Raw genomic sequence first — 17,454 nt, forward strand, 5'->3', positions numbered from 1 at the left:
ATCGTATCTCAACCAGTGACTGCAGTTTTGATCCCAATCGTTCAAGTTTGTCCTAATTCTTTTTAATCATAGCTAGAGGGAGCTGAAAACGATGCAAGCCAGATAGAGATGTTGTCCTCTTAAAAGCAAAAAAAATGCATTTCCTGCATTTCTCTGTGTTTGTTTAGATGGATGGTTGTTTACTTTATGACGATAACGGACTGGAGGAGAAGCCCTCCATCTCCCTCTCTCAGGCTCGCACCATCTCCGAGAGGCTTATTGAACCATCAGCACCCCTTTCGACTAAATTGCCTCCACCAAGCATCTTTTATCATTCTTCACCTCATTCGCTCCATCACCCGCTCCTCCTCTCCCCACCCTCACCCTCGGAGCGCTGACACACACACACGACGCACACGCACACATACACACATACACACACACACACTTCCTCCCTCTCACCGTCGTCCATCTATCAAAGCGGGTCATGGGCGATGCTTTATTGATGCTGCAGGAGGAGCTGAACCTCACTCACTTACATGCTTGGCTGACACACACTTAGAGGAATCACACGCATGCACACACACAGTGGCCACCACGCTCAGCCCTGTGACACATGAGACACGACGCACGCACAAACAGACGAACGGGTGGTGGTGGTGGGGTGGGGATGGGGCATTCCAGCACATGTAAACACTGATGTAACCACTGACATGCACTCTGATATAACTCCATGACACGTCCATCGGTTCCTGACACACACACACACGCAGTCACTGAGTTAAATTGACAGCTGGAGGTGTCAGCGCGACTGTGTGAAGAATTCCAGACATCTGCAGTGGTTTAGGAGCCGAACGGCAGATTAGAGACGAGAGGGGGGGGTTGGCAGGATGGGAGACAGAGGAGAGAAAACAGGGAAGTGAGAATAGATTGACGGAGAAAGTGGAGAGAAAGATGGACAGATGACCTTCCCGGGTCTTGAAATGTGCTTGCGCAGAGTTAAAAAAAAAATTCTTTTAAAAATAACTTCTGTCCTCATCTGGAGCGTGTATATCTGTCTATCTCGACATCTATTTCATTTTTGGCTTTTTTTCAGCCGTGCTCGCTCTCGTTCCGTCTTAATCTCTCGCTCCCTGGCTGCCTTTGACTCGGAAATAGAAAATAATCTCTCCATCGCTGTGGGCCTTAATTACACTGGATCAGGGAGATGAGAGGCCAGTGTGCTTTCTGCGTGTGTGTGATCAAGCTGAGACAGATGCTGTGTGTGTTACGCACGCTGCTTCTCTAATGTCTCTGGGTAATAATTAATAAAAGAAACGTCTATCTGCTTGACACCGCCTAACGCTGATATAGCTACAACACTACATCTGCTATCTTTCCTCCCATCTCCTCTTCCGACAGCTTTTCAGCCTTATTTTTTTATTTTTTGCACTTCAAAAACTCTGCTAGTACATTCTGTTAGGGTTAAGAGTTTTTATGACAATCTAAAGGATGTAAAGGACTCTTAATACAACATAGTATGACCGCAAAAGTCTGTGCTCTTATCTGTGAAAAAGCACCTCTCATTTCACATCAGACACCACTGACTGACAACTCTTTTGAGTAGATATGAGCTACTAAGCCCGTCCTAGAGCCCACAGCAGCCATAGAGTGGTAGTGTCAACAGGTGGCCCACTCTCTCTTCTTTCTCCTCTCTCCTGAGCCACTAACGTGCCAGCCTCCAGACAACTGATGCATCATGTAGCCAATGAGAGTTCAAATCCAGTCATATATAGTTTATTAAAGCTTCTAAAGCCCTAAATGATTATTCAGTTGTGTGCATTTTTCTCTTTGAATCTGCACAAAAATAGTATAAATAAGGAACGAAAGAACTGTATAATGAGTTTTTGTCTGAGGCAGGGGTATTTTGAGGTCATAAAATAGCATTTTTGCCAGGCGCTGGGATAGTACCTCACAAAATCAACTGTTAGGTGTCTAATTGTCAGTGATACTGCCATTAAATTTGAACCCATGACCTTATAACAGCATGTCGGAGGCAAGTTTGCAGTTGTGATTTGAATATTTTGTGGTTTATATCATGATTGTTAGATGTATTTCATCTCCACTGTGGTCTGAAAAGTGCATTAGGTTGTGTTTTAACCCTCCAGTGGTACAGAGGTGGAGTGTTTTGTGCTGCAGGGCAAATCGAGTGTGAAGATTTGACGTTGTGGTTTAAGCTTTGCCCCATGAATATTTGAAGCTATACAAGTATTCAGTATTTATTTATTTTTTTGGTTGAATTTTTTTTTTTTCATAACCGGCTCAGCAGGAGGTAGCACAGCTTGTAGAATTGATTTGCGAAATACGAGAAGAAATATTTTAAATCGTTTTATTGTCTTGCGTCTTAAACCGTGTTTAACAGAGAGCTCTGATAGTTAAAGCATTTATTTTATTTTATTTTATATCTTGTATAATCAAAGCTTTAACACCTCTGGTTCCTGGTCTGACATAATTCAGGTTCATGTTTTTTATTTTGGGTGTCTGCTAGAAAGTCTTTACATACTAATATATGACAACTATAGTCCATTGCTGCAGCACCTCGATTCACCCTCTCACTGATATCGGTGACAGTGCAGTTGTGACATCACAAGGTTACAGAAGTCCTGACAGCAGGTTTGAAGGCACAATTTGCAATTAAGTTTTTTGTTTTGTTTTGTTTTTTTAAATACTTTAAGAGGCTTTATACTGCAACTAGACCTACTTTTAATTGCAAGAATGCAAATAAAATTGCCCACACTATCGGAATTTATTTGCAACATTTTCATTACAATCAGCACATTTTTTTGTGTTGTACACTTTGCCCGAGTACATGTTCGTTATGGGGTTGTTGTTGCAATAACAGCTGCAGGATATGTAGCTGGATGTGGTGAACAGGTAGATCTTACTGATTTCCCCTTTCCTTCCTTCAAAGTGTCTGGTGTGTTTCACCACATCATTGTGAATCCCCTCAAGGGAAAGTCCTTTCTCCATCTACATCCTGCCTTTAGCACAAACGCCCCACACTTCACCTTTCAACAGGATCCCAATTCTGCTCATTCTTTCTTTGCCTTGCATTTTTCCATCCGGTGAGGACTTGGCCCGGCTCACACGACGCTTTTGTGTCCCTCAGACAAGCAGCTGCACAGCTGGCGGCAGTCGCAAAGCCCAGCCAGTAGGGTGCAGCAGATTGCATAAGACAACTTGGGGACAGCGGTGGGGCTGATGGAGATCATCCATCGAGAGGAGTGCAATTTTGTGTTATGTGCATGTGTTTGTGTGTGTGTGTGTGTGTGTGGGTCAGCGGAGGGATAGGGCCGAATCGAGAGGCGGCTGACTGTGGAGCAGATAGCAACAGGAATTGTGATAGAGAGGGGAAAAGGTTTGATAGAAGTCAGATAACAGAGGGGAGGAATACAGATCCTCAGGCAGAAAAAAAAGACAGATAGCTGCTGCTGCTCACACAGAATGAGTTCACGCTCAGAGGCTTCAAAGGCCGGTGCAGTGCCAACCCCAAAAAACAAGTCAAAAAACTTCACATTAAGCTTGAATGAATGTTTTCCGACTGTTTATTTTCACACTCCAGTGGTAGGTTGGGGTGAGAAGGGAGAAATGAGGACACGCGGGGTGAAGCGGAGCAGGCAGGGCGGAGGTGTAGCTGAATGCCATCCAGTCATCGGGGAGTCGGCCCCGCTTGTTCACGGAGCTCGGCGTCTGAATAGAGAGAGGGAGCTCTGGCAGAAACAAGCCGACGCTCATTTACACTCGTCTTTCGAGCTCGGAGCGGTGCCAGTCAGACACAACAGAGGAAAAAAAAGAGTCTGGTGGGAAAACGCCACAAAAAGCTATACTGCGTTTTATCCTAAAGCAAAGGCCACTCATAGGAGGAATCAGCTTTGTCTTATTACAACCCGGTGATGCAACAGTGAGCGGCTTCTTCCTCCTGAAGGATTACATTTCCTTTATTTCCAAACAAGGGAGATGAGATTGTAACGATCATTAACATAAGCTTGATACAAACACACACACGTACTTCTGTGATGCCTTTAGAAATATGGGGGAGTTGTATCGACTTCCGGCTGCAGTTACATAACGGTACGATCGCGGTGAGATGTCCAGATTTCTAAAGATAAGCTGGCAAGTTACTTAGCAACTGCCGTGGAGCCGGATAGGGGAGCAGGTATGATTGCCAATGAACGCCGGCCAAACTCTTTTAATCATCACAACTAAGCACGCACTCCAACACAGTGGCTATTTTTGTTTTTATTATTATTATTTATTTATTTATTTTATTATTTCTTTCAGCTACACTCAATTTGTGTTCCTCTGACAAGCCCTGTATTCATTAAATGCCATCTGATATGAGACGCTGCTAAATCGGCGCTCCAGAACAGATTCTCAAAGATGAGCCACAAACGTTCATTTTCCAAGGCACAACACTTCTCACACATGGTGTGAATGTTACTATCTGCTCTTTAACTTAAATTTGAATCTAATTACATGCGTTAATCTAAATGTAGCGCATGCCTTAACCTTTCTGTCTGCCTTTGTGTCGTTCTGTCCGTCTGATCACTTGTTTTCACCATTTTTTTCCCCCTGTCTGATCGCCTCCTTTGGCTTTTGGTGTTTTACTGTGGACTTGATTGTAAAAAGATAACTTCATAAATAATACAAAAATAAAAAAAATACAAACTTCAAATTGGAAATAAGACAATGCAGACATCTGCGGAGCTAAAGAGGCGACTTTTTGAGGCCCAAAGGCCGAGACTTTGGTCTCGACCCAAAGCTGCTCCGTATTAATTGTATGCAAAAAGCAACCTGAGATGTGAAGTTACCTTAAGTGTCTTTTCACCACCACACGCCACTCACTTTTGCCTCTGAAAAACTCGAGGACCCCTAAACTATGCACTCAGGTGTCGCTCCAAGAAGAAATATAGCAGTGAAATTATATGTCATTGAACGTAGTCAAAACTAGATATCAACTGGACTTTTATGATGACAAACAATTTTAAATCTCTCCGTCTGTTTATTTCGCAGTTACGGGGACCACGTCCAGCATTTCAAGGTGCTGCAGGACCGCTGCTCCCAGTACTACGTGTGGGACGAGCTCTTCTCCTCGCTGAACGAGCTGGTGGAGTTCTACCACTGCAACAGCATCGCCAAGGAGAGGACCGTCTTTCTGAGGGACCCCGAGCAGTTCGCCAGGGTGAGCGCGCGACCCCTCGTTTGGCTGTTTGCGCCTTCGTCTTTTCTTTCTCTCTCTCTCGCATTCAAACTGCCTCAACACTTAACTACCAAAGCAATCAAAGATAAGGCGAACGTTTCTTACCAGTGGAGCATTTTCCCTTTCTTTCTGAGAAACCGTTTAAACCCACAGGAGGCTCTAAGCGCTATTTTTATTTTTGCTATGTCAGTTCGTGTCTCCTCTTTAAGCCATTTAAAACACATCTGTTCCTGTTGTCGTCCGTCTCGTCCCTCCTCCGTCTTCAGTTCGAACTGCAAGAGATTTAATTAAGTATCTGATGAGACTATAAGACACAGTGAAGCAGCGTTTAGACAAAAAAAAGTGCATTTGTTTCTGTCTGTTGTCAAATTGCACTACATAACAAGCTGCCCAGGTGTTCATATTTCATATCGCTGTGACTCCCAGGCATAACCAGTTTTTTTTTTTTTTTTTTTTTTTTTTTTTTTTTAATGGAGCTGACAGCTATGGGAACATACCATATGTCGGGGAAATATCCGGAGCTGTGACTGTGGCAGAAGGGTTTTGACGTAGAGTTGCAGCTTGTAATGGAAGATCACAGGACTGCCGTCGGTTTGGAGCGAGAACCAAATCAGTCATCTCGGGCGCCGAGCCAGAAGGGAGTGAGCACCGCAGCGGCGAGGAAAACTGATTTAAGAGGCAATTATTATGTGAATCAGTCATGATTAAGTTGCCATGTATCAAGTTTGGACAGAACATTAGGTTGCCGTGTTTAGTCCAGTTTTTTACTTTAGAGTTTAGGCACGTAAGGAGCCGAGCCGAAGTTTCCACTCCTGTTTGTACCATTTATTAACTATTCCTGTGCTTCTTTAGTAAAGTGAAAAAGGTACTCGAGCATGCTCCCAGTTTGTGTGTAAATAACTTAAATTAACTATAGATAAACCATATCAAAACCAGTGTAAGGGCACAATAATGCTGTAGGACGCCTAGGCGTATCCCAGATTTCAGTGCTCTGTTCGGGGTTTAGTGAAAGACAATAAAAAACAGCAGCCAGGTAATTCCCATGATGGTGTCACCTGAGGAGAAGCTGTTGTTGTTGCCATTGTGCAGTCATTAGGCAGGCAGGATCACATTGCATGTTAAGTATTCCTAGGAGTGGCAGCGGAGCCGCACCCGCAGGCGAATGCGGCCGGTCGCAGGACGGCTGTGATCCACAGCGATCCTGACACGACAGCGTGTTCGTCTCACTGCAACACCAGCCACGTGCTAATACTCATCTCATCGTATTCACTTGTGGAGACTGCTGCATGGCCCCTGGGAGCAGGACCGCTATTCATTGGAGGGGGGGGGCTGAACATGCAGGTCAAGTGACACGGGAAGTCATATCAGGATAAGAAAACGGTGCCACACGGAGAGCAGATTTAATTTAAACTAGGCAGGAAAATCAGAAGCCCAACGATGAGACCTGGGATGGCTCATTTTGGTTGGGTCGTGCAGCGATTCATGGTCGCCTGAGGATAAATCCTATGGAGATCCACTGAGGTTTCCTTAAGTTACAGGACACAAACCGGCCAGCTAGTCTTGTATTAAGACATAGCAGCAATGATATTTACTGTCTGCCAACCAAACGCAATGTTGTTGAGTTTAAATCTTGCAAGCGTAACGTTCCTGTCTGATAGCTGAGCCAAACGGTTCTATGAGCTGAGCGGACTAGTTTATCTCCAGTTGTCAAGTCGTAGCTAAGGATCGTCTTATTTACTGGGGTAGTGAACAACGTCTCCATTACAGGGGACTCTTTCAGGGGCTGCATTAGGATACTCATTAATATAACACTGAGGATAAGGATATACTATTTAATTTTAATTTGTCTTGGGGAACAGAGGCATCCATTTTGTTCACATTTTTTAGACCTGAGCCGCAACATCATTATGGGAATATCAACATACAACATTTCTCATGAATTTTTTAAAATATGCCCATTAATATTGGCAGCTCATGTTCTATATAGCATACGGCACTTAGCGCGTTTCATGCTTCCGGGCACGCTCGAATCAAAGATAAACAGGAAGTGACAAGTTACATTAAGGCCGCATTATGATTAGGGACGCATCTCATCATTTGCGGCGATGAGCTCATTACTCATATATTCGCAAACAAGAACAATAAGGAATGTCAAACTCTCACCAGTTACCAGCTCTTCAGCTCTCCTTGAACCGTTTTTTCATCTCAGTCATTTTGATGGATTTAATCGTTTTCTACGAAAGGTTGGAAAAATGCTAAAATCGTGTCTGAAAGCAGAGCTGCAGTTTCAAATTCTCATGTATTTTGAATGGCGGATCAGATTTCAAATTAAAAAATGTATATAGTTTGTCTTCTGTTAGAAGTGTGTGTGGCCATTTTGATACCTTCTGTCTCAAGGCATCACTCCAGCGAAGCCTGGATGAGAACAGCCCTTGTGACAAGTCCTTTGACTCGGCTGGTTTAACGCACTGCGAGTAAATAAAAAGTAGTGCATTCTGGCGTGCAGCTTGCCTGTCATCGCTGCTCTGGGCTACTTCTGAGGTAATCAGATGGGAAGTGAGGAGTTTAGTGGCCGATTAGTCATTGCCGTTAATAGACCCAAACTAAAGGAGGAAGTTACACACATGGATATACATCCTCCTGAGTCCAGAGCACGAGTGACACGTTCCAGCAGGTATTCTGGCAGAGCAGCGCATTCTATTTCTTAGACTTTTCCCCCACATCTTATTTGTATTCTGCTTGAAGCCTGCAGTTGAATGACAGTTATGTACATGCTTTATATATATATATATATATATATATATATATATATATATATATATATATATATATATATATATATATATATATATATACATACAGAGAAAGAGAGAGAGAAATATATCAGTACAACTCATTTTTTTCTTGCCTTCATGATCAGCAAATGCCATACTCTGTGGAAATCTGATCGGCTGAAATGAGTACATAAGCCTCCCTTCAATCTTATGTTCTTCTGAAGATGATCCACATGTATTGATCTTTGTGACGGGTGAGTTTCTGTTCAATAAATCTGCTCCTTCAGTCGCAGAGCGCTCCGCTCACCCCCTTTTCTTCATATACTGTACTCGCTGTTGTGAAATGGAGTAAAGCGCTGCATTGAAGTCAGCAAGATTTGGGGCGCTTCATCAACTTCTCTTTTTCTCAGAACTTCATTTTCATTTTGTAAGATGGCAATTATTGGAAGACGGTTGTGCTGAGCAGCCAGGCTCGCTGCAGCATTTCACCTGGTGGAGCAGGAGGAGACTTCTGTTCCCAGAAATAGAATTTTGTGTGGCACGGCAGCTCGGTTTCTTGTTTAGCAGCATCCTGCCTCACACCTAAACTGTTTCATGCATGTTCTAAGTCACTGGGGACGTCGCACAGTATGTTCAGTCCTCTGGAAAAAAACAAAAAAAAAAATGCAGCTGGAGCAGGTGCAAGCTAAGAATTTAGCTTCAGGGCGTTTTGATGCTAGTTAAACCGAAGACAGTAGTCCCATGGGAGAATGAAAAAAAAAACTGTATGACCCAGATACTGTCACAATCTAAATCTCTTTAATGTGAGCGACTAACACATTCAAAGCATTTTTAAGACTTTATTTTGAAGTATTTACACGGTAACTTGTGTAGCAGCACTGTGCGCCAACATCCGGCTGTCGTTTTGTGGAGCTTGTGTCGCGACGTCCGTGCAGTAGTACCAGTAATTTATCAAAATGCGATTACATAGTTTTCACATACTTTCGTCTTGGCACTGCCGTCGCCTCTTTTGTTCTCCCATGACTTCTGACAAACTCAAGCAAAATGAAGAGCTGTGAGTTCTGGATGAAGAATGAACAAACAGATGCTTCTGTTTATTGGCATTTAATTCTCTTATAAAACTGACTGAAGACTGTGACAGAATGTTTACGCTTGTTAATTTCGTTGCTATTTTTACGCTCATTCCATCACATTTTAGTGTGATTATGATGCGCAGAGCTTTAGCTGATTTGCTCCGTATTCTTCATGAATAAATACATATTAGCAGCGACTGGAGCCTCTTCAGTTATTCCGACAATGTAACGGCTGGTGCTCATCTCAAAACAAACTCAGCTGCCCCGCCCACATCTTCACAGCCGCTAGAAATGTATCATGTCACCACAGGCCTGCAGTAATAACACTCGAAGCTGAATATGCTGGGTACTGTGCTTTAATTCAATCATTGGCAAGAGCAAGTCTAGTAAAGAATGTTAAGCAAAATGTGTGAAACCACATTGAACAAATTAAGAAAGGAATTTAAAAAAAAAAAAAAAAAAGGAAGGAAAATTAAAATTGAATGCTATCAATAATGTTTGAAAGACATGGAATTTTGTAAGTTTGTTGAAAAGCTAATGCTGAACTGAACTGCTGAGTATAAAAAAGAAGGAAAAGTGGGAATAAGTGGATTCAAAATTGTAATAAAACTCAACTACTGATGTGTGAAAGATGCGGACATCATAGTATGAATGAGCAGATGAACGTTGAAGAGAGTATGAATAGTTATGAAATAAAGCTGGCGTTTGGACTACATAGTTGTCTTAACTTTGTATTAAGAAGCAGATGGGGGAGCGTGAAGATCTGGGAAAGTGTGAAAACTGTCTCGTTCGTATGAGTTAAAAGACTTGAAAATGACTTGAATAAGTGTGAGAATGTCAGAGTACTGTGTGTGTGTGTGTGTGTGTGTGTGTGACATTTGTTCGTTTGGTGTCAAAAATGTGTGATTTAGAAACAGGTCTCAATAACAAAATGTCCCCGTTTGTTTCTCCCTCCTGAAATTTCTGAGTTCAGTTTGCACTTAATTTATGCAGCATATATCTAGTGTTCATTAGAGCCGTATGGTACATATCCTGAGCTATTCTGCCTCAGGATTAAATCATGTGGTCACACATCGCCTTGTTGTTCTGTATAAATATTAAGGGTTTAATAAGCGTTGTGTGTCAGGCGACGTATGTGACTGTACAGTCTTAAAAATGAACAGTAAATCCATCATTGGACTGCAAATACTGTACTCTGAAATGAGCCAATCAACGAACCCAGAACGCTAAGGAAAAAGATGCACCTATATGTTTTAAAACTTTCACCCAGTATTGAATAGCTACAAGATCTGTGACTTATTAACTGACAACAAATCAGCCATCAGCTACTTTTAATGTGCTGTTTTATTCCAAAACTTAGAAATCAAAACCAAAAACCTTACTGACTCTGCAGCACAATACGTCAGCATATTACTATCACATAACTGACTTTTCTATACAGTAAGAGCATCATCGCAACTGTCTTTTTTTCAATTGACAATACGTTTTGTCGGTCACACACAGTAGCTGTGTTTCAGACCAAAATTAGCACAGTTGCTGTGACTTTTCGTGCACTCAAGGTCACCGCGTCGCTCCGTCCCGGCCCCTTGAGATAACGTGCGTCGGCATCGCAGCATGCCCCGTAGCTGAGGGTGGCGTGATGGAGGTGCTTTGTTTACCTACGTGGCTACACCGCCCGAGAGAAAAATCTGTCATTCCACGTTAGATCACGGCGGCTTAGTCATGTTTTTATTTCCGTAGCTTTTGTTTACTCTGCAACTGTTTTAATGAGAGTCTCAGGGGGTAATTTGTACGCTTAGTATGGACTATTTTAACAGTAAAAATACACAAGGATTTGGCAACAAGGAAGCAATTAGGAAAAATGACAACCTGCGCTCACTTTGTAAGAAGTTATATTTTATTATGTCCCGAGATATTGGTTTGTAACTCTAATCTCTATCTTTAGTCTGGCATCAGAGCAAAGGGAGTCAAAATAATAATAAAAAAAAAAATCTTGCCCATTCTTCATTATGGCTTCGAAGACATTTAGCGCACCGCAGTCATACAGAGTTCAAGTCAGCCTTCTACCGCTGTAGGTAGAGCCACATTTGGAACATTACATTTTGCTTGCATCCAAACAGTCTGTTTTTTCACTGTCATTTTTCAAATCAGGGTCAGCTGGTCTTCCTATCTGGGGGCTTTATCTCGGCCTTCGGCATCAACAAAGCTCCCGACGCCCACTGAATTTCTCTCACGGAGAACATGTCTGCCAAAAGCCCACGACACAGTCCTCACTCCGCCAAGGTTTCCCTTACAGAAACGATGACATCAGAGAGATAACGAGACGAGTGTATTTGCGAGGCGCAGCAAACCTTTTCTCGCCTCGTACGCGATGCCCAAATTCCCGCCGAGTTACTCCACATCTCCCCTCTCTGTCTTTGTAACCGTGTTGCGTATGCTCTGCCTGCATCTGAAATATTCATGCCGTACGGTGCTTCTTCAGCATTTAATCTTCCGCCTTTCACAGAAGTGTGAGGCCGTGACACTAAAAGCACGAAAAACGAGAGGAAAAACTCGACCTCACGTTGTTCCCTCTAGACCCTTTGGATTATAAAAAGAAATCGTGTTGGATTCGACCCATGTGCTGCTAGTGTTTTGTGAAGCTGATCTCGTTGCTGTTTTTGCCGTGTTCCTAATTCCTCACTGTCTCTGACACCCCACATGATCACAGCTACTTACTTACTTACTTTTATTTAACACTATGTGGATCAGTTTCACAGACACGCAGTTAAATCTGTCGGGGCTTAATCTGCTTTTTTGTGTGTGTGTTGTATTTTCTATTGTGTGGATTCCAAACTAATTCCGCATTAAATCATTACATGGCCTTCGACCGCTCCTTATCTCACCATAGCAGGGTGGGAAATAATCTTTTTTATTTATTTTTTTTTGTCACCTCTCTTCCTGAACTTATCCACAATGTCCTCATGTCTGGGGGCTCTCTCCTCAAACAAGAAGCCCTCTTCATGCAAAAGTCTGCCTTCTTTTTGACACCGCGCTGTTTTATTTTTTCATTTAAAGGCGCCAAGTGGGTGCGGAGAGAAAATCTAGCACAAAGCTGTAGTGCAGAGTAATTTGCTCCACTGTCAGCCACTTGCTCTGGGTCGGAGCGGGCACCAAAGAGGCAGGACGATGATCACAAGACGGCCGAGCAGAACCGATGAAGTTCATTTTAAAACATCCTGACTCCTCTGAGCGCTGGTGCCCCTCTTTTTTTTTGCCACCGTCCCTGAAACAACCTGAGTCCACCACTGCACGATATACACAAAAGGTGCAAACACAAAACACTGCAAACTCACCGAGTAGAGACTTGCACACACACGCTCCCAGACACCCCAGCACACACACACTAGCACACGCACAAGCATTGAGGTCTAGACGAGATCAGTGAAAGAATACAAAGATAAGTCTCGGAGGATTTTGTAGATTTGTGGGATTGATAAATTGTGTTTGTGTCTCTTGATCTTAATCCCGCCGTCTAGTTGGTGCCTGTTTGTGTGTTGCTTCTGCCTGGATGCCTTTATACAGTATTAGGGCTCGGTCCAATACAAAACACTCCACGGCGTTAACGGCCCTCGAACTGACACTGATACTGATGGGGGGAAAAAAGGGAAAGAAAGAAACCTACAATATTGGTATTCCTCTCTCAGCTCCCTCCTCCCAGTTCATATCACATCCACTTTTACTCGGCGGGAGTGCGAGTGACAGCTCGGAGAGGGTTAGTTAAGTTCAAGACGCTCTCTCCTTAAAATAGCCGGCTTTTATTCTGCTGCTCTTAAACTGCTTTTTACTTTGGCGAGTCAACAGAGATCGGGGGAGGCCAGCTATCAGGGGGAAGGGAGGAAAAACACTCCTTTTGTGCGCTCAAAGAAAAAACAAATAACAGAGAGACAGAGAAAAAGCACAACACCTTCGACGCGAGGCCCTCGTCAAACATCACAGATTTACAGACAGGTGTGTGTGTGTGTGTGTGTGTGTGTGTGTACACGTGAACTCTCATGTCAACCTCAAGCACATCGAGGGCCTCAAGAGACCTTTATCAGTGTCTTACTTTGTTTCACTGTTTGTCGGTGGGCCTCCACAAATTACAGTTTTGTCATTTGTTCTGTCAAAATCTGTTTAAACTGATGGACCGCCATCAGGGCGGATTATTAAGATCTAGGTCTATAGAAACAAAATGCACAGACAAACTCACAGTAATTGTTAAATAAAGTCATCATGTCTCAGGATGGTAAATGTAGAAATGACAGAGGGCGTTTTTGTTGGTGTCACATTTTACAGCATGTCAAGTTGCCAACCAGCTGTAAAAGTGTCACGTGTAGCCCAAATGAGAACCCGCTACGACCTATTCATCTGCCTGGCTGTCTGTCAAACCCCTCCGCCAACATCTTACATCGCTAAATCAGTCTGTCATTGCTTCTCTGTGTGTCAGCGCGTCACGTGTTCAAACTTCACAGATTTTTTTTTAATGTATTTGATAAATCAAATGTCCCTGAGTCTGCACACTCCAAAGAAATATATGTATTTAGTTTCACTCATGAAGGAATGGTTTGTCTTTAAAAAAGAAAAAAAAAAAAAGCCTCTCTATCTAACCACTTTGTTGACAAACGGTACATGAGAAGATCGACCCCAGGGTCGTGTTTGTGCATGTAAATGATGCACATACAGCCGGCAGCTTAGCTTAATGGAAAGACTGGGAACACGCTGAAAGGGCTAGCTTTGCTGCTTTCCAGTCTTTGTACTATGCTAAGCTAACCAGCTGCAGGCAGTAGCCTAACATTTAATGTTAAGAGAGTGAATGTCAGTTTTTTTGCTAAACTGTCGAACTGTTCCTTTAAATGAGTCCTGAGTCCTGAGTGAGGCTGACCACAGGTGATATTTAAACATTGCTTTGAATGTTAAAATAAGAAATTCCATAATCGTATATAAGAAATATACACATATAACCTCACTGTCACCTGTCATGACAACCAGGGTAGCAGTGCGTATGGACTGGTTCACCAATAATGTGACGTTTATGACTGATCGATCAATCATCATGCAATATCTACTTTTTCCACTTCAGTCTGTGTGCTGCCGTCTTGGTCAGACTCTCCTCATCATATTAATATTTTAACGTGAAAGGACTGACGGACCGTGGTCTGGTTAAATGAATGTTAAATGAAAAAGATGAATAAAATATACACATACTTTAAGGGGATGAAGACTACATTGTTAATTAAATGGACACAGTGTTAGTTGGTCCTTTACACCCGAACACAAGGACTCCTTTTGGGGGCATACCATACATCTGGGAATTACTATTATTCCATGTGGTGTTTTGCTCTCTTTCATTGCTACTATGTAACACACTGCTGAGTTGATAAAACCATGATTTTTGACTTCATCCAGTGGGGACTTTTACAAACCAACATATCTTTCATCCATGTTGGGAAACTATGCCTGAAATAATGCTTTACATTGTATGAATAAGAAGGAGTAGTTCATTCTACGATGGCAGCTAAAAGTTTTCCGTAATTGCTTAGGTAGGTGGAAAAAAAGGCAAGTTAGTCATGTCAACAGATTAATTAATCTGAGTAATGTGTCATGAAGGACTGATGACCTGGCTTAACATAATGATGACTTTCTTTACTTCTAAATGTATATCCTGTTGCTACCAATTGGACAGTGTGCAGAAAAAAAAAATAGTGTAGACAGGCAAGATTAAAGGTACAGTTCCACACTTTAACTTTTTGTTGTTGTTGTAGTTGTGAATTAGTCGCACGCCTTTCCGGTAAATATGAAGCTAAAGCAGGCAGCTGATTAGCTTAGCTTAATGCAAAGACTGGAAACAGCTAGCGTGACTCTGCTAAAATCAGCTGTTTTCAGTCTGCTAACCGGTAGCTTGTTGCACCATGTTTAGTGCTTAGACATGCGGTCGGAAAACAATCTTCTCATCTGCGTAAGTTGAAATATTAGCCTACATAAGCTTATGAAATGATAAACAGTTGCAAAAAGCCAATTCTTCATTAACGTTCTCATGTCTCCCTCCTCCACAGCGTCCTCATCACGCCCACGCTCTCTTCGACTTCACCCCACACCACCCCTCCCAGCTACGCTTCCTACGCGGCGACGTCATCGAGCTCCTCGACTGCTCCGACTCGCTGCGATGGAAGGGCCGTTGCCATGGACACGTGGGCTTCTTCTCCCCTGAGTACGTCCAGCCCATTTACCAATGCCAATGAGCTGGCGTGTCACTCAAACCTACATCCACCTTGACCCCGCCCCCCTCACACTGCATCCCCTGCTCTGCACAACGTCCGGAGCCTGATGAGCCGCGCGGGCGAACTGCTCCTCACGTCACTGACTCCTCCCTCTTTCCCCCGTGATCACAAGCTTTTTGTTTCGAGCAGCCGCAACAGGCTCGCCGACCGCTTCTACCCGACCCCACAGCTCCACCTCTCTTTAAACATGTAAAGCATAAACGAAGACATGGACCTCGACACTGTGGAGAACTCACATACAGATTTGCACCCAGTTAAACACACACACACACACACACACACACCTGAGCATAATCATTTATTACAGCTTACCAGCACAGGTGGAGGCCAAACAAAAAGCAGCACAATCACACACTGACCTGAGTGTGTGGCCCATGGGACGCCCCTTTCTTTCCCGCCGTTTCCCACGAGGAGATCCGGTGGAGCCGAGCAGAGGGAACACAGAGGGTCATTGTGTTGCGAACATTTGGGCCAGACACTCTCTGGATACTGACGCAGCAGATTCCTCTCTCACCAGGCTGGCGTGTTTGCGAGCGTGTGGAGAGGGTCAGAGCGAGGATGTGTAAACCTGCAAACTTTATGTCCATGTATTTTGTGTGTGTGCATCTGTGTGTGTGCGTGCGTGCGAAAGTGAATGCATGAGCGTGTGAGTTTGGTGTGTGTGTGTGTGTGTGCATGTGTGGAAGGAGGTCGCAGCGTCACGGCGACCAGCGAGACGAACGCTGCACGGACGCTCTGTGCTGAAAATACACAGCTTAAAATGTAAAATGCTCAACTTAAACTTATGGAATCATTTGTTTGTTTCTATGTATTTATTCTTATTCATGTGTAATCTTTAAAAAAACAAAACATATATTACAATTAAGATTAAACATTGTACAAAGGATTTTGTTTCTGTCGCAGAGGGTAATTTAAGAAATGCACATTTTATGTGATTAATAGTGAGAAGTTGGACCGGTCTTCCTTAACCTGTAATGACAAATCATTTAAATAAAGTCAAACATTTACCTCTTTGAACTCGAAGCCTGGACCATTAAGCATTCATTTCTATTACGTAAAGACGTCCATTCGAATATAATACGATTTGTCGAACACACTTTGTGACAGAGGATTTCAAACACACGAGTCGGACACACAGAAACAGAGTGAGGATGATATCCAGTTTTTCCGCAGTTATTGCCGCCGTTTCTTTTGTCGAAGCCGTTTGGGTCGGCCCCAACACTTTTGGACCGGCACTTTTGTGGGTTTAATTTTGTTTTGTGAATGTTTGCTTGAGCAGACCAACTATTCACACTGAACAATGACCTGAAGCAACTTACAGAAATTTGCACTTTGTGACACATTTGAGCTTTTTAAAAAAAATGGTAAATGGTCCGCATTTTTATAGCGCTTTTCTAGTCTAACAACAGCTCAGAGCGCTGTACAATACATGCCACATTTTACCCATTAACACACACATTCATACATTGATGATGGAGGCTGCAATGCAAGGCGCCAACTGCTCATCAGGAGCAAGTTGGGGTTCAGTATCTTGCTCAAGGACACTTTGGCATGCAACTAGGGGGAGCCAGGATTCAAACTGGTGACCTTCTGATCACTAGACGACCTGCTCTACCCCCCACAGCCGCCCAAAATGTTTTACTTTCTTCTGATGTCCCCAGAATACATGGATGTAAAATCAACCATTTATCGGTTTTGATTGAAGGCGATGAATCATCTGTGCTCACCACGTTAACCTTTTTTTACCCTCGGGTGTGCATAAACTACAGGACTATGCATTTCTTTTTAAGATTTAAAAAATGGCTATCCGTATCGACTGAAAGAAATTTACTTAATGCATTTTTAAAAGACATTACCACACATTAATAGCCATATAAGTCGCACTGTCACTTGCCTTAATGTTTGACACTTTATGTCACTTTAGCCGTAGTCTGAAATCACTGTGTCCTGAAAAGAGGACGCGAAGTCACATCGATGACGCGGAACTCCGACCTGTGAGGCAGACGTAGAAGTTGATGTAGCGATTACTGGGAGGAAGGAAAGTTTAGCACTGTCTGCACGGGGTCACACACTTTTCTCACATCTAATGG

General features: G+C 43.1%; 1 protein-coding gene across 1 annotated transcript in view; it reads left to right on the forward strand.

Annotated features, from left to right (window-relative positions):
- The window catches only part of grapa (GRB2 related adaptor protein a), a 29,934-nt gene extending 13,549 nt beyond the window's left edge, over window positions 1-16,385 (forward strand). Inside the window, exons 4-5 of the mRNA XM_037089045.1 lie at window positions 5,032-5,200; window positions 15,140-16,385. Of these exons, the coding sequence (XP_036944940.1) occupies window positions 5,032-5,200; window positions 15,140-15,325 (355 nt within the window). The 3' untranslated portion in view covers window positions 15,326-16,385. The remainder of the gene's footprint in view (window positions 1-5,031; window positions 5,201-15,139) is intronic.
- The last annotated feature ends 1,069 nt before the right edge of the window (window positions 16,386-17,454 follow it).

The sequence above is a fragment of the Acanthopagrus latus genome, chromosome 23 (assembly GCF_904848185.1).
Source record: "Acanthopagrus latus isolate v.2019 chromosome 23, fAcaLat1.1, whole genome shotgun sequence".
NCBI lineage: Eukaryota > Metazoa > Chordata > Actinopteri > Spariformes > Sparidae > Acanthopagrus > Acanthopagrus latus.